Source organism: Ictalurus punctatus, chromosome 14 (assembly GCF_001660625.3).
Source record: "Ictalurus punctatus breed USDA103 chromosome 14, Coco_2.0, whole genome shotgun sequence".
In the NCBI taxonomy this organism is placed as follows: Eukaryota; Metazoa; Chordata; class Actinopteri; order Siluriformes; family Ictaluridae; genus Ictalurus; species Ictalurus punctatus.
In genome coordinates this window covers 1,764,965-1,790,163 of record NC_030429.2, presented here as the reverse complement: position 1 = coordinate 1,790,163, position 25,199 = coordinate 1,764,965, and the positions used below count along the sequence as shown (strand labels likewise).

Below are 25,199 nucleotides of genomic sequence, written 5' to 3'. Positions count from 1 at the left end.
ATAACGAAGGAACCCACTGAGCTCCTGGACCCAGATCTATGTCTCGTCACAATCTGATCGCAGAGGTCTATGGAGAGTTCCTTAGACTTGAAGGCTTGGTTTCTGGTCAGACATGCTCTGCAAATCATATGACCTCATATTACACACACTTTCTAAAATCAGATCCAAATCAACTGAATTTGCCACAGTTGAACTCACAAGTCGAGTTCTAGACAGCTCTCAGGATACCAAAACAAAACAGGATGCACCTTAGCTCACCTCCGTGCAAAACACGAAGGGGTCCGAACACGTTCCGGACCCACCGTGTGTCAGAGGCGCAGCTGGTTTCCCCCTCACAAAAACACTCCGGCGCAACACGTGGTTAACATGAACACGTACCAATCACAATCATGGATCTGGTTTCACAACGCAATGTGGGTCACAATTACAAGCATGCCCTTCTCCTCGGAACCTGAATAAAGGCGTGTTATTTCCTACAGCGGTTAACGTTACCCATAAGGTAAGATTAGTGGAAGGTAAATCGCCCTTCTGCTTCTTCCATCCACCCAAAACCCAATTCATTCTTGTCACATAAACACACACACACACACACCTCACTGTAATATTAGTCCTGCAGGAAGTGCAGGTCAAAGTGCAAGTCAGAGTCAGGATGCAGAAATCCACTGGGAAGAAATGAAGTGCATGCACATTCCATAAGAATAAACCTGTCCCAAGGGGGTCACATGAAACCTCTCTCAAATTGTGTTTGGGAGAAAAGTGAATGAGTGTCATCTTTTATTTATTTATTTATTTATCGCCAGCAGACCCCACCCACACCACAACCGACCCCGCCCCCCACCAAATATACATCTTTGGTTAGTTGTCAAACATTCTATGGAGTGAACGAAAGAAAAACAAACAACGCAGTTGTTTGGAGTTTGTTGTCAGATCACAGAGTCACGTCCAATCCAATCCAATCCAATCTAATCCATTTAAGCTCACTCTCTCTGTTTCTTGCGCGCGCGCTACAGACAACAACTCTGTCCTAACTCCTAACGCGAAGTTCAAGTGAGTTTGACCTTCTCGGAAAGGGGTAAGCTCCTCGCCTCCTTACCTTTCATCATGGACCGTTTCGCTTTCCGAGCCAGAGTGAGCTGCTGCACTTGTTGCTCTACGCGGCGACTCCTCCGCTGCGCTGCGTCCGCGTCCGCGTCAGCAGCGCGAGCTAACCGCTCCTCAGACGGCAAAGCCAGACTGGAGTCCTCGGCTTTAAACGTGTCGTTCAGCGACAGGACCGTCCTCACGAACATAGACTCGTCGGCCGCCATATCGTCGACGTGATTCGGAGCACAAAACCGGACACGCAGCTCTTTTGTGCGTCAGGTGTTTTGTCTTTCTGTTTAGGGCGTGTCCTGTGGTTTCCAGAGGGCGTGGTTACCGGAGGGCGTGGCTCCCAGCGCGTCACCTGAACAAAATACCTGGCCTAGCTCTAAACACACCCACCCTCACTACACTTATAAACTACATAGGGTTTGGATGATGTCGTGCCGTTCACACTCAGGCTGTTTCCTGTCTGGCCATGAAGAAAATAAAAATACCCCTACAGCAGGAAGTCAATAGTGACTCATATAATCACTCAGAAAAGCATCAAACAAACCTTGAGGTGGATGGGTTGCGACCGCAGAAGGTTCCACACGTGTCAGCCAAGAACAAGAATCTGAGGCGATCATGAGCATGAACTCATCCAGTCTTTTTCCCAGTCTTCAACTTCTCTCCAGTGTCCGCGAGTCTGTTCTCATGATGGCCACGGATTCCTGTTCCTGGCTTCTGGTGTTGCAGCCCATCCACCTCAACGTTTGTGTGCTGCGTTGTGCGCATCATCGGAGATGCTTTTCTGCTCACCACGGCTGGAAAGAGTGACTATTTGAGTTACTATAGACTTCCTGTGAGCTCAGACCGGTCTGGTCATTCTCCTCTGATCGCTCTCATGAACAAGGTGTTTCAGCCTGCAGATCTTCAGCTCACGGGACGTTTTTGGTTTTCCGCACCATCCTGTGTTTAACTCTAAACTCTGTGTGGGAAAATCCCATTCGATCAGCAGTTTCCGAAACGCTCAAACCAACCCTTCATTGAAGATGAGCAGTGTCCTATATTTCCAAACGTATCATTGAAAATGTTCTTTGTTTGGACAAAAGTGTCAACCAAGCTTCTGTAGAATACGAACTACATCTGAATTCACCTGATATATAGAACATGACTGCTGCACCTTTTCAGGTGGGACAAAGAAACTGGTGAAAAAGAACCCAGCTTCACACTCATACCCAAACGTAGGTGCTTACAGAATTCTGCCTTTATGGTAATGCAGCGTATTTTTTTGGCCAATAGAGGGCAGCAGTACTGTCAATATACAGTAGTAGCCGTGTACAGTGAAGACCACATGGGGTTTTTAGATCACTGTGGATCACGCTTTGTTAAATCAGCAAAGCAAGCTAATGGATTTCTTAGCTTGTTAAATGTTTCTTAGACAACATTTAACGATATATGTGTGTGTGTATACATACATATATATATATATATATATATATATATATATATATATATATATATATATATATATATCTTGGTCTCATCAGACCACAGGGCATGGTTCCAGTAATCCATGTCCTTAGTCTGCTTGTCTTCAGCAAACTGTTTGTGGGCTTTTTTGTGCATCGTCTTTAGAAGAGGCTTCCTTCTGGGACGACAGCCATGCAGACCAATCTGATGCAGCGTGCGGCATATTGTCTGAGCACTGACAGGCTGACCCCCCACCCCTTCACCCTCTGCAGCAATGCTGGCAGCACTCATACGTATATTTCCCAAAGACAACCTCTGGATATGACGCTGAGCACGTGCACTCAACTTCTTTGGTGGACCATGGCGAGGCCTGTTCTGAGTGGAACCTGTCCTGTTAAACCGCTGTATGGTCTTGGCCACCGTGCTGCAGCTCAGTGTCAGGGTCTTGGCAATCTTCTTATAGCCTAGGCCATCTTTATATAGAGCAACAATTCTTTTTTTCAGATCCTCAGAGAGTTCTTTGCCATGAGGTGCCATGTTGAACTTCCAGTGATCAGCATGAGGGAGTGTGAGAGCTATGACAAAAGATTTAACACACCTGCTCCCCATTCTTGTAACACTAACAAGTCACATGACACCGGGGAGGGAAAATGGCTAATTGGGCCCAATTTGGACATTTTCACTTAAGGGTGTACTCACTTTTGTTGCCAGCGGTTTAGACATTAATGGCTGTGTGTTAGCTATCAGTTCCTTCCGTGTTTACAGAGTGATGTCAAACCAACATGGCCGCTCACACTGTGACGAGTCTAAAGTCCCTTTTCTCTACTTTTAAATGAGATTTTAGCAGTGTTTCCTTTCGAGCTTGCAGTTAATATACAGACACAGGACTCAGTGTGGGACGTTGCGTTCGGGTCGGAAATGAAAAAAAATAATAAAAATGACCGGACGTTTGCGTTTTGCATTTCGGGTTAGTCTGCAGACGCAGGTAATCTTCTTGGAGTTTCGTACTCGTCCATGTTCTCCCTGCATCCCTGTAGGTTTCCTCTGGGCTCTCTGGTTTCCTCCGACCTCCCAAAAACATCCTAGTGCGTGGATTATCTAAGATAAATTGCCTGTGTGTGTATGCGTGTACTACCGGTGTGTATCCTTGCCTCGCACCCAGTGTTCCCGGGACAGGCTTCGGAACCACCGACCAGGATGAAGAGGTCACCGAAATCTTCGTCTGCAGCAATCCAGGAACACCTTAGAAGTTAAGTTAGAATTGAAGAGTTTTCTCAGTTGACTCAATAATGCAAATTTATTTATTTATTTGTTTGTTTGTTTGTTTGTTTAAATAATAATAATAATAATAATAATAATAAGAAGAAGAAGAAGCAACTCTGTAGGTGATTAAATGTCTTGACATGTTGGTGAAGAAAGCCTGCACTGAAATATATACCTAACAAATGGTCGCAAATCACTGCTTTTAAAGGCTGTACGTGATTGGCTGAGCCGTGTCAGGGCGCGCGCATGTGCGCGTGCACGTCAGGAGCCGCCTCTCTGTGAAGTGTCAGTAAACGGAGCTTTATTTCTCTCACACACAGGCGCGCGCACATACACATACACACACGCGCGCACACACAGCGGCTTAAAGGGGCTTCATGTCCTCGAGAAACTGATTTATTTATCGCCCGAATCTGATCTTTTACGCTCTGAAAGATCATCTGAAACGGAACAAACCCCAAAACCCAGTTCGGAAATGGACTCACTGTGGTCCTAGACACAGAGACAACGTGGACCGACCCGGACAAAGCGAGCCGAGAAGATGAGCGCGAGCACAACGGCGTCGTGTCGCTTCGCCCATTACTTCGTGTTATGTGGACTGGACACGGACACGGGCCTCGAGCCCGACGCCTTAGCCGGTAACACCCGCTCTTATTCTGACGGTTCTTTATCCTACGCGTTATGGGGCTGGAGAACACGCTTTAACCCGCACACACGCCACTGTGTGTTTTCTTTAGCTACGTGAGCGCGCGCAGCTGATCCAAAGCCTGCAGTACATTTATGTTTCTGGGAGAAAGGAGTTTGTTTATCTCGCATTATTTAAAAAAAAAAAAAAAGCTTTTTCTAACCGTAACGTGATGATTCTGTGATTTTCAACTGCGCCATCCACTCCACTGTTTATCCGCTTTATACACCATCACTCCTCCTCCAAATATTAGCCTACATTATCACATTAACCCGTTCACGCACACAGCATTTATTACACACACACGCACACACACACACACACACACACACACACACACACACACTAGATTCTTCAGTTCTTAAGGTTTAAAAAAAAAAATCCTTTAAAATTGCATGATCGATATATGTAGTGAAAGTCAACATTCATATGCTGGCATGAAGTTGGGTTGACGTTCGATATTCGATATTCTATTCGACATTCGATATTCGATATTATATTCGACATTCGAAATTAAGGGACCGTCTCTAAAGTGTATAACAGTGTCGTATGTAACGTTTCTAACTTCACTAGCATTTGAAGGGGATGACTTACAGTCATATAACCAACTGTACAGTGTTCATCTAGGAGTCAGCTATAACACACACCTTTTAGATGTTTGATATTTAAGCCTACGGTGCATGAACCAAAAACATTCACGAATGCATAAAGGGGGTCAAATGACTCGTACTGGATTGAATGATTTTCTTCAAAAAATAGATGTCCTATTAATGAAAATTTATATATATATATATATATATATATATATATATATATATATATATATATATATATATATATATATAAAAACTGGTGAAGTTGACTAAGATCTGAATAATTTTTTGTACTCACTGATTGATTAGTCCCTCCCCCCCATTTCCACCAATGTACATAGCTCCGCCCCCAAAACTTGGCTAGAAGTAGTAGAAGCTGTTTGTTTTTCAAGCTGTGTAATACACTTGTTCAGTGGCTTAAACTATTAGGTTTTGACGATTTCTACGTGGTTTGTACTAGAAAAAAACAGAATTTCCCCACTTCTGTACTATTTATTTATTTATTTATGTATTTATTTATTTATTTATTTATAAACTGAAGAGCTCCGGCGGTGATTGAAAAGTTCGAGAATCTTAACTGTGAGCGTGGGCGCGGTGCGCGAAAGGGTCTTGTGTTTTGCGTACGTCTTCCGTTCCTCTTGAGGGCGTATCCGTAGACCCGTTACGTTTCGTTTACAAACGCGACCCGTGAAGCACGTCGCCGGCGTCTTCTCCCGTATCCGTTTTAGGGCCGAGGTCGGTTCCGAGGAATGTTCTGGAGGCGGCCCGTCATATAAAAGCAGCCCTTCCGTGCTGTTTTTCGGTGACGGTCTAGTGTATACGATGACGAGGAGACCGTCCGGGTGCTACAAAACCGCTCCGTTTACATCCAGAATGGAAATCCGCTGCGTCGGGTGTTTTTCTGCTGCACATCACAGTCGGCGTATTTCTAACCCACGAGGGAAAGAGTTCCGCGAGTACGTTTTCGTCACTGCGCGCACTGTTTATTTCTTCATTTATTTTTGGTTGATTGAACTACGTGCAAACCCAATAGCAAGTACGCCAGCGGTGTTGGTGTCCCTCAGAAGCAGAATTATTACTAGGGTCTCCGTGTGTTGTTCTGTTTGAGGAAATATTGTTCAGGCAATCAGACATGAGATCTTAATTGGGACAGCGCACGTCGAGTCGGCGAAATGACGGTGCTGAGCCTGCAAGAATATCCTGCCTGAGAATCCACTCTCGCCTTCGTTTGCGGTGGGTCCATCGTCCCTCGCGCACTCCAAACGCGGCCGATCAAACGCTCGCTAACGTAACAGTTTGCGGTTTAAGAAGCGTTTGTTTATTTGTGATTCCAGCAGGGCAGGGAGCGAGAGAGTGCGAGAGAGGGTTTTCCTGATGCCTTCCCGGCCGAGCAGACCGCAGCACTCGTCCGCTCTCATTGTTAAGTCCGTGGACGCACATTTCCTGTTGATCATCTCCGTGCATGACTGAACACATGCGTTAAATCCCAGAGGGTTCTCCCACACACACACACACGCACACACACACACAGGCTTTTCTACTGTAATCCAGCAGTGAAATGATTTCCTTGTTTGTGGCTTTGTGTAATTAAAAAAAAAAAAAAAAAAAAAAAACCCCATCATTTTATATTATGAGCTATGCAAAGAGATGAAATCCTAAACTGATCGCCGCAGCCTTGTCTGTAGAGGAAATGAAATATTAATTTCTCTGGGATTTCATCGGGGACAAGCTTTCTCATGCCCCAAATTAAGACCGACGTGCCCCCGAGCTGTTCAGCTGCACCTGAAGGTTTCGTAGTGTTTCACAACATTTTATTACAGCAGTCTTCTTTATCTTTAAAAAAAAAAAATATATAAAAAAAAATAAAAAAGGTGGTCTTGCTGCTCGATGACTTATCACACAGGTGTTCGTGTTAGTCGAGACGCGTTCGCCGAGACGTGACTCCTCTCTCTGGATCCATTCCAACGCTTCCTATGAACACCGTTTTGTTACGCGGCCGTCCGATCTACTCGCGTGATTGGCGGCGTGGAGAAATTTGCATCACACACCTGTTCACTTAAAAATAAAAAAACATGTTTACAGCTCTTCTGAGTTTCCGTTTCGAGATTTGAAGCGCGTGGCTCGGTTCCGCTCGGCGCACGAATAAGCAGCACCTGTGTCGCGTTTCTCACTGTTGCGAAAGCAGCTCACGACGACAGTCACGACGCCAGCGGGAGGTCCGGAGCGAGACGGAAGTCTTGGGGTGTTTTAAATGAAATCGTCGGACAGTTTCCGGTCCCGAGTGAAAATCGGCGTGTCGTGTCCTACTGTAGCGTGATGGCGCTGTAGCGCCGTGGCGTGGAATCGTCTCGGTTATTTTTGTCATCGCGTGTCTGTGCCGTATACGTTATCCTTTGTGGTCACGTGTGCGGCGGAGCCGTTACGTTTTCTGCACTAATCGTCTCGCCGGTTTCGTTTCTCCTAATTCGCGCCCGGGCCATAAACGCCGCTTCAGAGGACGTCGCTCTTTGTCCTACGTCTCCGTCCTGTCTGTATCTCCTGACGCTGTCTGTATCGTAGACGCTTCGTCCCGCGAGATTCGGTTTACTACCCCTACTATTTCCCGAGTCACGACGAGTACAAAGACGGTGCTAACGTAATCGCACCTCCTCGGATTCCAGTCGACTTCTGAAGGTCGTTTATTCAAAGCCGGTTAGTTTTCTGGAGCAGAGATGACCGGAATGCTCGAAGCCGATAGAAAGTTGTTTTTCCCCCCGATGCCGTTATAATCCGAGTCTTAACAACACGAATAAATAAATAAATAAAAATGGAGGCTGGTGAGAGAACGACGGTTAAAAAGCATGACGTCTTCCGTTACGATCGCTGTGGTATAACGAGTCTTTATTGATCACGTATACATTACAGCACAGTGCAATTGTTTTCTTCACATACACCGGCATGTCAGGAGGTTGGGGTCAGAGCGCAGGGTCGGCCGTGATACAGCGCCCCCTGGAGCAGAGACGGTTAAGGGCCTTGCTCGAGGCCCCAACAGTGGCATCAGAGGAATAACGCACTATGGGGTGTGCCGTTCTAGGAAAACAATCCACGTAAATGGACAATCGTATCATTTTCCGCGCCGTAACATTTTTAGGCGGCGGTGATGTTCTTCCGCTCGTACTTGTGCACGGCCAGCCGTGTCGGTGTTTACGGCGTCACCGCGTGAGTTAGTGTGAAATCTGAAACCGATACCAGCTGCAAACGCGACGAAGCGGTGGAGGAAACCCGACAGACTTTCGGGCGTGTCCGAGTGAAGTGCTGGCGTAACACACACACACACAAAAAAACCCACTCGACCGTGTACGCTCGTCCGTCAGAATATTAGCTGTGTGTTTGTTTGTGTAACAGCTGTGCTATCTTGAGTCGCTTCAGGACACGATGACCGTTTGAATTGACTTTCTGATTGTATGAAACTACAGCCATGTTTAAGTGCTGTAAACATCAATAATAATAATAATAATAATAATAATAATAATAATAATAATAATGCATGTTTTAATGAAATAAGTTTTTAAAATAATGAATTGTTTCTGAACTTCATGGACAGGATAACTCCTGGTGTGGAGTGCTTTGTGTCCAAGTAAAGTAGAAGGTCGAAGGGCTCTCTGTGTGTGTGTGTGTGTGTGTGTGTGTTGGCGTCGACTTTGCTCTTTTTAGAGCGCTCCAACTCATCAGGTAATCCGTGCGCTCAGATAAGGCTTGGCGAGCACCACACGCCTGCTTTACATGGCGCCGATTTGTTATTGAAATCGTTTAGACTTCCGATCAGAGCATTTTTCCTGTCGCTAGGATGCCGTCTTACCTCCTTTACCCCTCTCCCATCCCCTCCACACACACACACACACACACACGGTCTTTTCTGGCCCGGCGTTCGAAACGAGTGCACGGATGATCTAACGACGTGTCGCTCTCTGACGTGAAGGTCACACTCATTCTGAAGAGGTGTAATAGAAACGCAAACGACTCCGTGGTGTGAAACGTGAACGACGCGCGGAACGCTAACGCGGGACGTTAATCACGCCGCTCACGTTGGTCGGAAACCGAGCCGCGCACACCCCCGAGCAGATTGCTTTTAACGACCGGTGGAAGGATGCCAGGTTCCCAGAGCGCACGTGGTTCGGCTGGAAACGTGCTCGTGCCTGTCGCTTGAGGTTGTTGATGCAACGGTACGTTACGACCTCCCGATTTACTCCGTGGGAAACTGGTGAGCAGTTTATTCAGACACACGCCTCGGGGTGTTCCGGAAGTTCTGTCCAAGATGAATAATTAGTTGAGCTTTTTTATATATATATATATATATATATATATATATATATATATATATATATATATATATATATATATATATATATATATATATATATATATATATATCTCATTCTAAATAGTTTTAGATCTTCAAATGAAATGCTACATAAAACAAAGACGACCCGAGTAAACACACAATACGGGTTTTATTTATTTATTGAAGTTATCCAACACCTACCGGCCATGTGTAAAACTAATTGCCCCCTTAAACCTAAAATCTGGTCGTGCCACCTTTAGCAATAATAACTGCAACCAAACACTTCCGATAACTGGAGATCAGTCTTTCTCACTCACTCCTGTGTTTGGGATCATCGTCTTGCTGCGGAATCCAGTCGCGCTCGGGTTTCAACTTCCGGACTGAAGACCGGACATTCCCCTTTAGGATTTTCTGCTAGAGAACAGAATTCACGTCTCCCTCAATTAGTGCACGTTGCCCAGACCCTGAAGCAGCAAAGCATCCCCACAGCATCACACTCCCACCACCATGCTCGATCGTAGGTGTGATGTTCTTTTTGTGGAATTTGACGTAACGGGACCCCTGTCTTCCAAACAGTTCCACTTTCCACTCCACAGAACATTCTCCCAAAAGGTTTGAGGATCATCAAGGTGTGTTTTGGCGAAATTCATACGAGCCTTAATGTTGTTGTGGGTTAGCAGTGGTTTTCTCCTCGCCACTCTTCCATGGATGGCATTTTTTCCCAGCGTCTTTCCGATAGTGGAGTCCTGAACAGTGAGCTTTACTGTCGACGCTTTGATGTTGTCCTTGGCTCTTTTGGGATTGCCTGGTTGGTAGAAATATCTTTGTAACCCTTCCCAGACTGATGTATTTCAATCACCTTCATCATCATTTCTGGAATCTCGTTCGACTTTGCCATGGTGGGTTACTCCGTAAGAGCTTTTAACCAACTTCCCGCTGTTGGAAAAGTTCTATTTGAGTGAACAGGGCTTGCAGTAATCATGTCTGGTAACGTCTAGTCCAGCTGAACCCCAGTTTCATTCAATATCTTACATTTTCACACAGGCCCAGCCGGTATGCGTTCAGTTTTTTGCTTCAGTAAATAACGTTATCATTTAAAAACCGCGTGGTGTGTTCACTGAGATTGCCTTCGTCTTATTTTGTGAAACAATTTAGTACGAGATGTACACAAAAACAGAAGAAATGCTTTTTCCACAGCACTAAATATAGTCTCTCTCTCTCTCGCGCGCGCGTGCGCACTATTCACGTATAATCTTCAGTCGGTTTCAGTTACTAATGTAACGTGTAAACGTTGTGTTATGAATTGTTTAGGTGAAGCTGTACTACAGCGTTCCTGAAATGATGATTTACTTACTTACTCGACACATTCCCCCAAAAACCGTTCCTTAACCTTCTTAAAGAGGCTCCGTTTCCGTCCGTCCGTCCTCCGCTCCCCTCATTAACCCGCTCGGCGTGTTGGCCGTGCCATGTTTGTTGTCTTTTATTTTTATTTATTTATTTATGTTATGCTCACGCACTCATTCATGCCTGTTTTTTATGTATTAATTCCGTTTGTTCGTTTCTGCTTCTCCATCCATGCTTGGTTTGACATTTTGTTTTTTTTGTTGTTGTTGTTTTTGTTTGTCTGCTTTTGCTCCATCTCAGCTTTGTACCAGTGGCTAGAGGCAGATCGTCAGGGCAGAGACCCAGAGGCTGAGACTGCAGGTAAACATGCTCGTCATGTGCAGCATCACTAACATCTAATAACCGCTAATCTCCTAACGGTCCTTCAGCCCCTTCCATCCCTCCTCATCCTTCCGCCGTCACAACTTCACTTCCTGTGTACGGCTCATAACGGTGCTTTCATACGACAGTTGCGTATCGAGACGCTATGCGGGAAAAGAAAGCTGGGAAAAGAAGTAGCACGAAGATCGTCCATGTCTCAGGAGAGCGGACGGAGCTAGTACGGTTAGCTCGCGCTGCTAATCGGCTAATAGCAGCTTACAAAGCCTGGCACGTGATGTACATCAAACGAGCGTTTTTTTTTTTTTTACTTCTCTCACTTATTAATGCGTCATTTCGTTTGTGTTTCAAATAAAAATAGAAAATACGTACTTATATATATATATAAGAGAGAGAGGTAAGTGTGGTTCTTTTGGAGAGAGTGTTTGTAGCTAGTTCAGTTAGCTCACACTGCTAATCTGCTGAAAGCCATGACCAAACCTTGGCACGGATTTTTCCACACTTGTTTCGCTTCATTAAAACAAATAAGAAAGAAATGACGTCGTGTAGTAAACCGTGCGTTTTACAGTAGGCTAGGTTTCTTGCCGACGAAGCTTTCTCCGCGGAGCTGAAAAGCGCTGAATGGCGGTGACACGCCTACGAGCTCAGCGCTAGTCTTCCTCTACTGTTACGCCTCTCCTATAGCGCGTCGCTCCCTCTTTTCCTCCCAGCCCTTCCTGAGTGAGGTGCGCTGCTCAGATGTGGGTCATTCTGCTCCAATCTTGTTGTTGTAAACCCGCCCCTGCTTCTCTGCGGCTGCTTCCTTACCCTCCTTCTCTTCTTCCGTTATCCTCGCGACATGTTTTCAGTGATGTGGGTGGAGGGCTTTTATTTCTCGTTTTGGCCCATTTTAAAAAATGTTATTTCGGTTGTTCTGTCTCTCTCTCTCTCTCTCTCTCTCTCTCTCTCTCTCTCTCTCTCTCTCTCTCTGTCTGTCTGTCTCTCTGTCTCTCTCTCTCTGTCCTTCCCTTCGTCACACCAGTACTGTGAGCTAAGCAGATTAGCTGTCCCAGAAGAGCGCTGTAACCCTGTCACATGACCAAAAAGACTTGCTAGATCGAGCCATCGCAGTGCGCTGTATTTTTTTGGTGTAATATCCAATACCCTGACTCTTTCATCAAAGGTCTATAGAAACGAGCGAACGCCGAGGTCCGATTATAGACTTCGGATGCTGTGTAGAAACGAGCGCCTGTCCTCGAATTATGCACTAACTCGTTTGCATATCATATACACGACGTGCCCCATATATACAACTTTCGCACGTGGACTCCGCCCTAATTTATGCGGCCGTCGCACGGTCGAAACGCTCTCCTTTGATCGGCTCGGGCATCCGCGATCCGGAGAAAGTCGTAAACCGTATCATTTTAGTTGACTTTTTTTGGGAAAGTTAAATTGTTAGTGATGCAGAGAGTAATGTTGCATCTGTTCCCTTCTTCCACTCATCTTTTCTCTTCTTCTTTCCTCTCTCTTTCTCTAGGCGAGAACTTTGACCAGAGTCCTCTTAAAAGGACCTTCAAATCCAAAGTGCTGGCTCACTACCCGGAGAACATCGCGTGCAACCCTTTTGACCAGGATGCCGTCAACATGGTGGGTATTATACACCAATGTAGCCCCGCCCAAAACAGTGAACTGTACACCAGTATAGCCCCGCCCAAAACAGTGAACTGTACACCAGTATAGCCCCGCCCAAAACAGTGAACTGTACACCAGTATAGCCCCGCCCAAAAGAGTGAACTGTTCACCAGTATAGCCCCGCCCAAAACAGTGAACTCTCCACCAATATAGCCCCGCCCAAAAGAGTGAACTGTACACCAGTATAGCCCCGCCCAACACAGTGAACTCTCCACCAATATAGCCCCGCCCAAAAGAGTGAACTGTACACCAGTATAGCCCCGCCCAAAAGAGTGAACTCTCCACCAGTATAGCCCCGCCCAACACAGTGAACTCTCCACCAATATAGCCCCGCCCAAAAGAGTGAACTGTACACCAGTATAGCCCCGCCCAAAAGAGTGAACTGTACACCAGTATAGCCCCGCCCAACACAGTGAACTCTCCACCAATATAGCCCCGCCCAAAAGAGTGAACTGTACACCAGTATAGCCCCGCCCAAAAGAGTGAACTGTTCACCAGTATAGCCCCGCCCAAAACGGTGAACTGTACACCAGTATAGCCCCGCCCAATAGAGTGAACTGTACAGTCGGCGTGGATTTAATCAATTGTCGAATGATCTAAAGCGAATACTTGTATGTGTGTGTGTGGCGGGGGAGGGGTAATGTATACAGAGTATAACTCGTTTAAGAGTTTCCTGTCGATACTGTGAGCGGCCATGTTGATTTGATGCCACTTGCTGAACCCGGGGTCGAGGAGTCCGCTCGAGCCTTCTCGGTTGCGTTAAGCGGTCCCGTCGGACGGGAAATCGTTTTAAATCTCCGTTGCCCGCGTGCTCGTCGTCACAAGATACGGCGAGGAGTTTGTGAAAGGCCACGAAAATGAAACCTCTTTTAATAATTACACAGGTGACGTGAATTATGTATGTTCACTTGAAAAGCCGTGCTCTATCGCTGTTTCGCTGACACGGCATAGTCATGTGATCTACACGCTTACCCATAAACCCCTGCTCTGTGTCACGGTGCAGATGCGGCGACTGCTCATAGACGGTCTCGGTCGAGGGCTCGTGTTACTGCCTCTTGTGCTGCCGAACGTAACGGGACTCCCTGACCTGCGTCCCGTTGCTGCGAGGTCGTTTTGTTTTTTTTTGGTTTTTTTTGCGTAAGCGACGTAAACGTAAGCCCGACGCCGCTGACGGAGCCGTTAATTATTCAGTCTTCCCTTTCTGCTTATATCAGCACTGAAGCAGCCCGTCGTGCTCTGAGGCCTGAAAGAGGAACCCCTGAGCGGTGACGTCAGCTCACGAGCCTCTGCTACCAGCCAGGATTTGAGTGGCTCTTTTTAAAGTGTCCGTTCTGTTCATATAACATCCGAATACGCACGTAGTAGATACACACGACCTTTTCCGAGCGTCTGAGATTACTCTCACGAGCGAGTGCTTGGACGTCTGTAGGATTCATATGGGATCGTCATCATCGTAACCAGCAGACGAACTGATTCGATTTCGGAATCGATCCAAACAGGGTCGAGGTCACAGCAAGGTCAAATGTCTGAAATATTTATTTATTTTCTTTCCCCAGTACAGTAGCCTGTGGTGGTATTCCATTAAATGTCCATGTTTCTCTCCCTCCCTCCCTCTCTCTCTCTCTCTCTCTCTCTCTCTCTCTCTGTTGCGCTCTCTCCAGCTCTGCATGCCTAAAGGCCTGTCGTTCCGCACTCAGAAGGACTCCCTGTCCCCCAAGTTCCACTCGTTCCTCATCACGCGTGAGGACGGCTCTCGCACCTACGGTTTCGTACACACCTTCTACGAGGAGGTGACCAGCACTCAGATCCGCTCGGCCATGCAGACGCTGCACCAGATGCACCACGCGGAGCGCGCCTCTTCGAACGCCTGCCCTTCATCCTCCTCCTCCTCGTCCTCCTCCAGCATGGACTCGTTAACCAGCAGCTCGGACGAAGCCGAGTCTCTGTCCTCCGCCTGTTCCGCGAGTCAGCGTTGTTGCAGCTCCTCAAGCTACGACGCCGAGCAGGACACGCTGTACGTCTCCAAAGCGCTGTGCCTGATCACGCCGATGCCCTTCATGCACGCGTGCCAGCGCTTCCTGTCCCAGCTGCACAGGGCGGTCACGGCCCAGCAGCCGCCTCCTCTGCCGCTGGAAAGCTACGTGCACAACGTGTTGTACGAAGTCCCGCTGCCGCCTCCCGGACGCTCCTTAAAGTTCCACGGCGTGTACGAGCCCATCGTGTGCCAGCGGCCAGGACCGGCGGAGCTGCCGCTGGCAGATTTTCCTCTGGGCGAGGCTTTTCGGCTGCTGGGCGTCGAGAACCTGGTGCAGCTCTTCACCTGCGTCCTGCTCGAGATGCAGGTTCTGCTTTACTCACAAGGTGAGACTCAAATCGATGCAGGTGTAAAAAGGAACGCTGGAAGTGTAGGTTTTACTTAGGCCTTCCATGCTCGTTTTTACTCCGCACTATCGGATCAGACCCCTCTCCAAGCCGACAGGACGGTTGTAGTCACAGGCAGTTAGGAAGGAGAGTTGGTCTGAGGCGCGCCATGAGGATCTTCTAGAGCTCCTTGTCTTTTTAGTGCTAATCAATAATTATAAATAATAATAATAATAATAATAATAATAATTGCTAGGCTGAAGCGGGGTCGTTCCTATGTTCCCAGGGTCCCGTGTTCCCCAGGTTTATACGTCACATAACGTGACCATCACCGCATTGGTATTCGGACATTTCTGCAGCGGGATGTCAGTAACAGCTTTAAAAAAATAATACAGATTGTTCAAAAGTGAACTCGATTCAAATAAATGCGGAAAATATACACGAGCATATTTGGAGGCAAAAACAAACCGGATTAAATGAGATAAATAAGCCACGATAAGTCGTGAGAGAATTCGGTTCAAAAACATGCGAGGCTAGTTTTCACCTAAAGAAGCTGTGACCTTGTTTGACCAACGTCGTGACCCGTGTCTTCTTAAGCCAATATAGAGCCGAGGAACACAGGACCCTGAGAACTGGGGACCATGGGACCCTCCGTCACGTGCTCATTGGGAACATGGAACCCTGAGAACACGGTGTTGGCATGTCCTTGCCACTTCCTTTGATCGGTTCAGAGTAAACCCTCGCTAAAGTTAGCACGTAGCGATCCCAAACAAGCCTCCGACGCGTCCGAAACGTCCGTGTCTCTGATGTGGAGCAGGAGGAGGTGTAAGCAAAGGAGGTGGCCTAGTGAATATCCCATTGCTATGAAATGTGTGTGAAAACGCCCAGAACAGATGCGGATGCAGACTTCCGCTGTACTCTGAAAGCTTTTTCGGTTCGGTCGGTTGTTCGAGGCATTGTTGGAGGTTTTCTAAACGCGTATAAGATTGTGTGTGTGTGTGTTTGTAGATTATCAGAGGCTGATGGTGGTAGCAGAGGGGATCACTACGCTCCTCTTTCCGTTCCAGTGGCAGCATGTGTACGTGCCCATCCTGCCTGCTTCCCTGCTGCACTTTCTCGATGCCCCCGTGCCCTACATCATGGGCTTACAGTCGAAAGAGGGCACGGAGCGCTCCAAACTGGAACTGCCTCAAGAGGTGAACGCGCACTCAGTATAGCGCACACAGCATGTCCAGTGTCTCAGTGGTGTAGTCGGTGACCTCACGCTCTTCAGTGCAGCGACGGGGGATTGTTCCGTCCTAGCACTGAAAGCTGTCTCGACCCTTACACTATCTTTTACACGTGATCACTGTGTTTGTTTTTTTAACATCATGACGTTATATCTGTGAGCGTTTTCACACAATGCCCCAGTAATAAATGATCAAAGGCGTTGAAATGGGACATCCCGACATCATTGCGGACTAGTTTGTGTATGTTCTGACGGGAGGACGTGGGTAGTAACTGTTTGTCTTTACAGGCGAACCTTTGCTTCGTGGACATTGACAATCACTGCCTGGAGCTGCCTGAGGATTTCCCACAGTTCCCCAACAAGGCCGAGTTCATCCAGGAGCTGAGCGAGCTGCTGCTGAGCTATGGCCTGCGTCTGGAAGGGGGCGCTCCCTCGCCTCCGCCGTCCTCCACTCGGGCACGCGTGACTGGGCCCGAAGCCCTGAGAGACTTGGTAGACGACGGGAGGAACGGAAATCTGCCGCTAGATGTTGCGGACCTGCTGCAGGGAAACCCGACTCTGGAGCGCCTTCAGGCTCTAGCCAAGCGCACGGGGGTGAAGGTCGCACGTCTGGAGGAGCTGGTGGCCGGACAGAGGGCTCTGGTGGTGGAGGAGAACATGGCGGCATCGAGGACCGGCATCGAGGAGGAGGAGCTGAGGAACGCCAAGCTAAACGTGCAGCTGAGAGAGGTGTTCGCCGCTCGCTTCGTCGCGATGTTCGCCGACTACGAGGCGTTCGTCATTCAGAACTCGCCAGACCTGGAGTCGTGGCTCTCCAACCGGGAGCAGATGCACAACTTTGACAAGGTGACCAAATAACACCGTGCATGTTCTCCGATGTGGGCACGTCTAGACATTTCCTAGACTAATCAGGCATTTCATTTTTTTTTTTTTTAAACTCTCTCCAGGCTTCCTTCCTGTCAGACCAGCCAGAGCCATACCTGCCTTTCCTGTGCCGCTTCATCGAGACCCAGATGTTCGCCACCTTCATCGACAATAAAATCTTGTCCCAGTGGGAGGAAAAGGAGCCCCTGCTGCGCGTGCTCGACGGACGCATCGAGAAGGCCCGCCTCTACAACGTGCGCGCGCCCAACCTGCGCTCCTCCGTCTACCAGAGGTGCACCTTCCTCGACGAGTCCGGTGAGACGTCACGCTTCTTCGTTAACGTTTACGCACGCGGCTGTCCATACGGACAGGGCACGACACGTCCGAGCGTCTGACTCGAGGCTCTTTTCTGCTTTCCAGCTCAGGCCATTGAGCAGCGGTTGATGAAAATCGACCACACGGCCATTCATCCACACCTGTTAGACATGAAGATCGGCCAAGGCAAATACAAGCAGGGCTTCTTCCCTAAGCTGCAGTCGGACGTCCTCGCCTCAGGCCCGACCAACAAGTGCGTACGGTCCCGCTCCCCCCGGGTCCCTGATTTCTAGCGTCGCCTCTTTTTAAAAATTTTGTCCTTCATCCAGTCCACCCACACTGTTTAATCTGCTCCTCCGCAGCACGCACTAATGAACACGTGATGAAGGGTGGGATTAGTTTGATAAATTTACACGATGATGATAGGAAGACACACGGTTTGTTTTTACACACCAGTTAGAAAAGTGAAGACCAGGGTTACTAGAATCGTTGTATTAATTTGTTTTTGTGCACATGCTCACGTTCGTGTGATATTCACACTCACTCACACACACACACACACGTTCTCTCAGCAGGTGGTCTAATCGCGCCGGCGCGGCTCAGCGGAGGAGGGACTGGCACAGACCGCAGACGGATCACCTCGGGCTGGACAACGACCTCAAAGAGGTGCGGTACGACCTTGTCCTTTCGCCATCGCTCTGTTCTCTCGTTCCCTGCGCTCGCTCTCTGTCGTGTCCCTTTCGATCGGCGCGCGTCGTTTCGATTCATCTCTCCGCGTTCTCCGAGAGACATAAATCCTTCCCCGTTTTTACTTTTAATATTATGAAAAAGCCTCCGTGGACGATCCTGTCGGACTTCTCGACTAATTTAGCGATAGATGGTTTGTAGTACGGCGATCCGGAGACGATCACATGGTAGCTTGGCACCTTGGTTTGTTTTTTTTTTGTTGTTTTTTTTTTTCGTGTGTGCGTGTGTCATTTAATAATTACATTCAGCAGCTACTAGATTTAATACGACCTACAGTTGTGTGTGTTTTTTTTTTTTTAATATGATAAGATAATTAGTATGCGAAGTCTTTCCAGAGCATGTCTCTCATGTTTGCGTCTTCCTTTTTTTTTTTTTTTTTTGTTGGTCGAGTTTGCTTCCTGTTATATCTTTGCCTTGCATGGCTTTCTATTAGCTACGTGTTTGAATCCATTTTATTCATCCGCATGTTCTTTTTTTTTTTCCTGCTTTGCGCCGTCGTTCTTCTCGTCGTCGGTCACTGGGTTGTGGGCTGTACCACTCCACAGCCAGTGGAGGGGTGTTCGGGGGTGCAGAGCTCTACGGCTTCCTCGGAGTGGGTCCGGGCACCGAGCCGTCGCGTTAAACCACCCACAAAGTCCTTCTCAACCTGCAGTCTGGTATGTTTTGAGGCCTGCTGTTGCGTGAGACCCGTGTGAACGAGCCTAGATACGAACGTGAAGCACGGCGAGGCGTGACGACAAATTCGCCAGTGCTTCTTAAGCGCCAGAGCTCTCGCGGGATCGCGATCGGCACGCCCCTAATCACACCGTCAGACCGTGTGAAGCCAGTTTTAGTCAGGAATATTATTTTTGTTTAACATTTAATAGGCATTCACACACACACACGCAGAGAACGAGAGAGATGCTAACATGTGTATGTCTCTGTAGAAGTACATGCAGGAGGCGCGTAGCCTGGGGAAAAACCTGAGGCAACCCAAACTGTCTGACCTTTCCCCAGCGGTCATCGCTCAGACCAACTCCAAGTTTGTGGAGGGCTTACTGAAGGAATGCAAAATGAAGGTGCGTATGGATCCGATTATCCGTCACGGACGTTCTCGCTCTCACGCACATTATTTAATTATTTGTTTGTTGGTTTGTTTACACTTAGTCACTGGTGTTCATTGAGAACAGAGTTTTGCAGAACTGTGTGGTTTCACGTTGTTATTATTATTATTATTATTATTATTATTATTATTCAGTATTTCATCTAGTAACGGTGCGCGTCCTGTGTTCAGACTAAGCGGATGTTGGTGGAGAAGATGGGTCGAGAGGCCGTGGCGCTCGGGCACGGAGAGGCTAACATCACCGGCCTGGAGGAGAACACGCTCATCGCTAGTCTGTGTGACCTGCTGGAGAGGATATGGAGCCACGGCCTGCAGGTCAAACAGGTGAGGATTTCTTCACGTCCACGGTTTTCTCCACTCGAATACATAATCAAACACTTCAGTTGTACACGTTTCCTGTACACGGTTGAGTTTGAGTTTCACTGTGTGTGTGTGTGTGTGTGTGTGTGTGTGTGTGTGTTTGCAGGGAAAGTCTGCATTATGGTCCCATTTAAGGCATTACCAGGACAGAGTGGAGAAGATGGAGCAGCAGGCGGAGTCCTCAGGTGCCGCACATGGATATACACGTACACATGCACGTATATACGCGCACACGCACGCACAAATCCACGTGTGCTTACACTCGTCTGGGTGTCTCTTTTTTTGTTTGTTTTTTTAAATCTCCTACATAGTGTCTCCCGGGCAGGAGAAACGGAAGTCGGAGTCCTCCACGGGATTGTCAGTACTGCGCGCGTCAGTCGTGCAGGACATGAGGTGGGTTCTTAGGGTACCGTAGACGAAATTCGCGCGCCGGAAGGTTCCGGCACGTCACGAATCTATTTCCGTCTAAAGCACACGGTCTGCGCTGTCCCTCACACAGGCACATCCAGAACATGGGCGAGATCAAGACGGACGTAGGGAGAGCACGAGCCTGGATTCGTCTGTCCCTGGAGAAAAAGCTGCTGTCTCAGCACCTCAAGCAGCTGCTTTCTAACCAAGCTATAACCAAGTATAATGAACACACACACACACACACACACACACACACACAATAATAACACCTTTTTGTTCAGTATTATTATTATATACAATCCTTTTTGGCGACTTTTGTGAAGGGTGCCAATAATTATTGTGGCATTTGTGTACTGCGTGTGCGTTGGATTTGTTTGGTAATAACGAGTGCGTAACCCGTCCACAGGAAGCTGTATAAGCGGTACGCCTTCCTGCGCTGTGAGGAAGAGAAGGAGCAGTTCCTCTTCCACCTGCTGAGTCTGAACACGGTGGACTACTTCTGCTTCACCAGCGTCTTCACCACCATCAGTGCGTTCACACGATACGTTCTCCTCTTTAATACACTCCGTCGGTAGGCCATCTCGCGTACTCGGTCCGGCGCGACCTCGCCAGATGTTTTGGCCATGCAGACGTGTGGTTTGGACCCGACCGGAAATGGTCGCCTAGTGAATGTAGTGATTTTATGTTTATACGAAGCTCCCGAAGACGTGAAAACGTTGTTCACTGTTTTTCCGTACGCCTCTTTATATTTGTCCCTTCAGTGATCCCGTATCGCGCCGTCATCATCCCGATCAAGAAGCTGAGCAACGCCATGACCACCTCGAACCCCTGGGTGTGCGTGTCGGGAGAACTGGGCGACTCGGGCGTCATGCAGATCCCGAAGAACGTTCTGGAGATGACGTTCGATGTGAGTGTCCTGACGTCGGCGCTGCCGTTTCCATTCAGTTTTAATCGTTTTACTGTACGTGTGTGTGTGTGAGTACAGTTGTGATGGGACTGTATCTGCTTTGAATGTTGGAGATTAGTGTGATGATTTTATTCAGTATGATGGATGGACACACACCTGGACACTTCAGCACCCCTAGACGGTTTGGCGGCTTGTATGCGTTCGCTCACTGAAGAACCGTCACGTCGTGGAAAGTGCCTCGTTTCCACGGCGACCTGTGTGTATCTAAAAGCCGTGCCGATGAGAGGCTCGTTGTCAAACCGGCGTCGAGGACGCCGGCTTAAACGCCGCGTCGCCGCCACGCCTGTTCCCTCACTCATCTGTCATGTCCTAACCCGTCATGTTTCTTTCTCCAGTCTGCCTTTAGGGCTCACACGCACCTCTCCATCCCCTTCAAGGTCAGCAGGAGCACGTTTTACCATAGCGCTCTGGCTCCATCTCTCTCGCGCACTCTCGCGCGCACTCTCTCTCCTTCAGTAGCTCTCTCTCTGGATTTCCCTGTAGAACTAGTCATTTTCACGCAGCTGTATTAGCTTCCCGCCGTTCTTCAGGCGCTTTCTCTGCTTCCACGCATTCCGTCAATATCTGCTTTAAGACATTTAAGACCTTTCTTCTTGATGTTCTGTAGTTAAGACACTGGGAGGTTGTGTGCGTTAGTTGGGTAGATGAGTGAGTAGTGTTCTGAGTGCTGCATGAGTCCTCTGGGGTGTAAGGTAGCCGGCGTGTGAGCCTTTGGCACGTGACCGTTCTATAAAACGGGTAGTCGTTGTGTGTTTTTGTTTTTTCATCCCGTTACCCGTGTGCCTTCACGCTTGCTCGCTCGCTCTTGCAGTGCCAGAACCTGGGGAAGCTGACCACCGTGCAGTTGGGCCACGACAACGCCGGACTTCTGGCCAAGTGGCTGGTGGACTGCGTGCTGGTGCGCAACGAGATCACAGGACACACGTACAAGTGAGCGCCGCACTTTACATCGTGTGTGTGTGTGTGTGTGTATACATATATAAGAAAACGCAAGGAAAAGTATAAAACGTCACTATCCCCCTCCCGTTTAAGATTCCCTTGTGGTCGCTGGCTGGGGAAAGGCGTCGACGACGGCAGTCTTGAACGAATCCTGATCGGCGAATTGGTTGTTCCGTGCACCGACGAGGAGACGGGGCGAGGCTCCAAGACCCCGCCCCCTCAGCGCTCGCCCTCACAAATCCGTCGAATCAGCATTAGTTCCATCACAGGCCGAGGCAGCAGTAAGTTTTACTACGGGTCTCGGATATTACCCCTGATGTGTTGTACGTGCAGTCGATCTGTTGCGCCATGATGATTTATTTTTTTGGACCGGTGCGTCTCGTTTTAGAACCAACGACCGATCAGATACAGGAAGCCATCAGCGACGCGGTGAACAACATCGTGAAACATTTCCACAAACCAGAGAAGGAGGTACGTGCGTACACGAATTTGATTCAGTGTTTTTGTTTATTACGGACCCGGACTCGTGTCTGTGTGTGTACATGTATATGTATATGTTTTCTCCCTCCGTGCCGGTCAGAGAGGGAGTCTGACTCTTCTGCTGTGCGGAGAGGGCGGTCTGGTGGGAGCTCTGGAGCAGTTCTTCTATCACGGCTTCCGCACCGCTCGTCTCTTCCAGAAGAGCGTCTTTCTGTGGGACTTCATAGGTGAGCTCATCTCTGAATTGATCCTGACTTCACATTTCATGTAAATTCGTCAGCTTTAAAAATAAATAAATAAATAAATAGCGTTTGTCCTGCGCTGCCGAGTTCTCCGAGCGCGCCGTTCATTCACAAACCTCGAGTTAATTAATTGTGCGTCTCCCGACCTGTGGTTTCAATCCTCCTGCCATGAAGCTGTAGGTTATCGAAGAGATCTCGTTCGACACAAATATCTACGGTTACTTATTGAAATATGATTTGAGTTGTCCATTTTTCAGGCAAGGTAATGCTTGACTGAGTGCGTGCGTGCAAAAAAAAACAAAACAACGTTAAAGACTTTGTGTGTACGTATAAATAAATGCAAGCGTGAATATAACACCTGTGCGCGCTCGTGCGTTGAACAGAGAGGTCGGTGATGTATATGGAGAGTTCTGATCGGACGGGCGATCTGCGGCGACCGGCCGAGCGCATCGGTTCCAGCTGCAACTCTCTTTGTCGCTATGCCAACGCCATCAACAATACCTCACGCAGCTTGGGCAAAGACGGCAAATTCCAGCTTCTGGTCTGCCTTGGGGCAAGGTAGGGATCTCACACTAGTGTGCATAAAAACACACACACACACACACGTGCACCTTACTAAGATTCGATTTACACAGTCCGTATTGCACTTCTTATTCTTTGCCTCTCTGCCTCTGTGTTCAGAGATCGGTTGCTGCCTCACTGGCTCCCCCTGCTGGTCGAGTGTCCCATCATCGTGCGTATGTATGAGGAAACGGCGTTGCTGCGTGACAATCTCGCCGTCAACCTTCTCATCAGCGTCCTGCATTCTCTGCACGACTTCCGTGTAACTCTAGAGACCTCCCTCACCAAAGGGGTGGAGCTATAGCCAGACAGAAATGCTCCGAATCGTTCTCCTTGTCCAGCTCAGCCTCCTCCTGATCCTTCTGCCTCTGCTGCTGCTGCCTCCGTTACTGCCGCTGCTTCCCGGGAGCACGAAGCAAACGAGCTCCGGAACCAACACGGCGTTTAAACTCCCAAAACCGCAGAGAAATCAGGGTTCACGCGGAAGGGAGAAAAGCGTTTCGGAGCAGCGTTAAAGAATCCAATCATTGGTGTTTTTCAATTGCTCTGTTTTTTTCTTTGGTGGTTTTTTTTTTTTTTTTTCTTCATTGTTAAGGACTGGTTTCTGAATCCTGCGTGCTGTCGGACAGTTTCCTGTATTCGTCCCTTGACCGTCCCGAGTGTTTTGAGAAACGTGTCGGTCCTTCACGTGACCCTGCACGAAAGGAAACGACCGGAAAGTGTTAACATGAGCGGCTCCGAAGAGGTTTAGTATCAACCGGCTTCGGAGGCGTTTTGTCAAGTCACACGCGCATTAAAAGCCGTGCACGGATTGAATGACGAACCGGATCACCTGGACCGCGTCAGTAAACGACATTCCAGCGACACTGAAGCGTGATTTACGTGAACAGCATTAGAGGATGAGGTTTTATTTTCGCCAGTCAGTATTAACTTGGGTTGTGTTGAAGAAAAAAAATTCCACAGCGAACTTTTTATATTTATCAGAAAACACTGGAAAGCAATAACGTGTCACTTTTCTGTCATTTCCTGCCCTCGCACGGACAAAAACGTTAACCGCTTAAATGACCAGCATTTTTTTTTTCCCCCTTACTATGTGTTACGTTTTTTTGAATGGAAAGTCTATTTGGCCTGCTGTAATTTGAGCTCATTTTCCACAAGTCCTCTATTTTGGAGCTTTAAATCTGAACACACACACGCACGCACGGAGTGTCATATCAGTCATAAGAGATTGACGTGTTATACGATTTTGTTTCGTTTTTTAATTTAAATTTCAGTTCTCCACCTGTGTATGTCCCTCGGAGGGTGCTCGTGTGAAGTGAAGTATGGTTTCTTTCTTTCTTTTGATGTTCAGGTTCATCTCTGTGTATGTGTATTATTTATTTTCTTCGAACAAAGCTTTTGTGGCACTGGTGAAAGGACGCGCAGTAAGGGCGAGCGGTTTAGTCGCGTCCCGTCGTCCCGTGTTTGCCGGCTCGTCGAGGTCGGATCCGTCTGCGTGTAATATCGCTGTACGTTTATCTGTGTGAAAATCCAATGAACCACGTTTTTGTTTCTCCAGCCGGAAAACACGATATAACACTGGATCATTCCCTTTGGCGTTTAATGCTGTTGCATGCCCGAGCTGGGGAATTTTAGCTTGGAGATTAGTTCGACTTTAGGTTCGTACGTCTGTTCTGATTCAGAGCCGCGTACCAGGATCTTTAACCACTTTGTTTTGTTTGGTTTCCCTTCGCGATTGATCGCGTCGTGAACGCTTCTCACTGGAAAAAGGGATGCTCTCATGTTCATGATGTTATGTTCCGGAACCTTTCATTAAAATCACTGTGTGTTTA

General features: G+C 48.0%; 3 protein-coding genes across 11 annotated transcripts in view; 2 read left to right on the top strand and 1 right to left on the bottom strand.

Moving 5' to 3' along the window:
* pkp2 (plakophilin 2) overlaps positions 1 to 4,770 on the bottom strand; it is a 14,012-nt gene extending 9,242 nt beyond the window's left edge. The window contains exons 1-2 of one of the 2 annotated variants that reach the window (XM_053686006.1): positions 4,647 to 4,770; positions 3,671 to 3,777 (exon numbers count right to left, since the gene is read on the bottom strand). Coding sequence is in view for 1 of the 2 variants with exons in the window: in XM_017485508.3 (XP_017340997.1) it covers positions 1,094 to 1,307 (214 nt within the window). In the remaining variant the exon portion in view is untranslated. Of the gene's footprint in view, positions 1 to 1,093; positions 2,437 to 3,670; positions 3,778 to 4,646 lie in introns of those variants that run through there. The other variant, XM_017485508.3, reaches the window with a different exon arrangement.
* Positions 1 to 25,199, top strand: part of caprin2 (caprin family member 2) — a 62,818-nt gene that overhangs the window by 14,687 nt on the left and 22,932 nt on the right. The window lies entirely within an intron of this gene.
* Positions 3,938 to 25,199, top strand: dennd5b (DENN/MADD domain containing 5B). Of its 8 annotated transcripts, XM_017485502.3 has the most exons (24): positions 4,092 to 4,436; positions 11,042 to 11,101; positions 12,636 to 12,745; positions 14,452 to 15,151; positions 16,160 to 16,347; positions 16,668 to 17,225; positions 17,327 to 17,558; positions 17,664 to 17,811; positions 18,131 to 18,224; positions 18,851 to 18,961; positions 19,232 to 19,363; positions 19,579 to 19,731; positions 19,874 to 19,952; positions 20,079 to 20,160; positions 20,267 to 20,395; positions 20,585 to 20,706; positions 20,940 to 21,085; positions 21,481 to 21,522; positions 21,957 to 22,075; positions 22,178 to 22,365; positions 22,473 to 22,555; positions 22,665 to 22,791; positions 23,190 to 23,364; positions 23,488 to 25,199. In XM_017485502.3, the coding sequence occupies exons 1-24, from the start codon at positions 4,340 to 4,342 to the stop codon at positions 23,669 to 23,671; spliced, it is 4,059 nt and encodes a 1,352-aa protein (XP_017340991.1). In that variant the 5' UTR covers positions 4,092 to 4,339; the 3' UTR covers positions 23,672 to 25,199. The 8 variants fall into 8 exon arrangements, 7 of the variants coding, with proteins under 7 accessions (XP_017340991.1, XP_053541977.1, XP_053541976.1 ...); XM_053686002.1 differs by lacking the exon at positions 11,042 to 11,101; XM_053686001.1 differs by lacking the exon at positions 21,481 to 21,522 and having other exon boundaries at positions 4,093 to 4,436.

Excerpts from the sequence above, each read along its gene's own strand:
- dennd5b (XM_017485502.3), top strand. The coding sequence starts at position 4,340 with ATGAGCGCGAGCACAACGGCGTCGTGTCGCTTCGCCCATTACTTCGTG. Across the intron at positions 19,364-19,578 it reads TGAAGGAATGCAAAATGAAG|ACTAAGCGGATGTTGGTGGA; the intron begins GTGCGTATGGAT and ends TCCTGTGTTCAG. Across the intron at positions 20,161-20,266 it reads TCAGTCGTGCAGGACATGAG|GCACATCCAGAACATGGGCG; the intron begins GTGGGTTCTTAG and ends TCCCTCACACAG.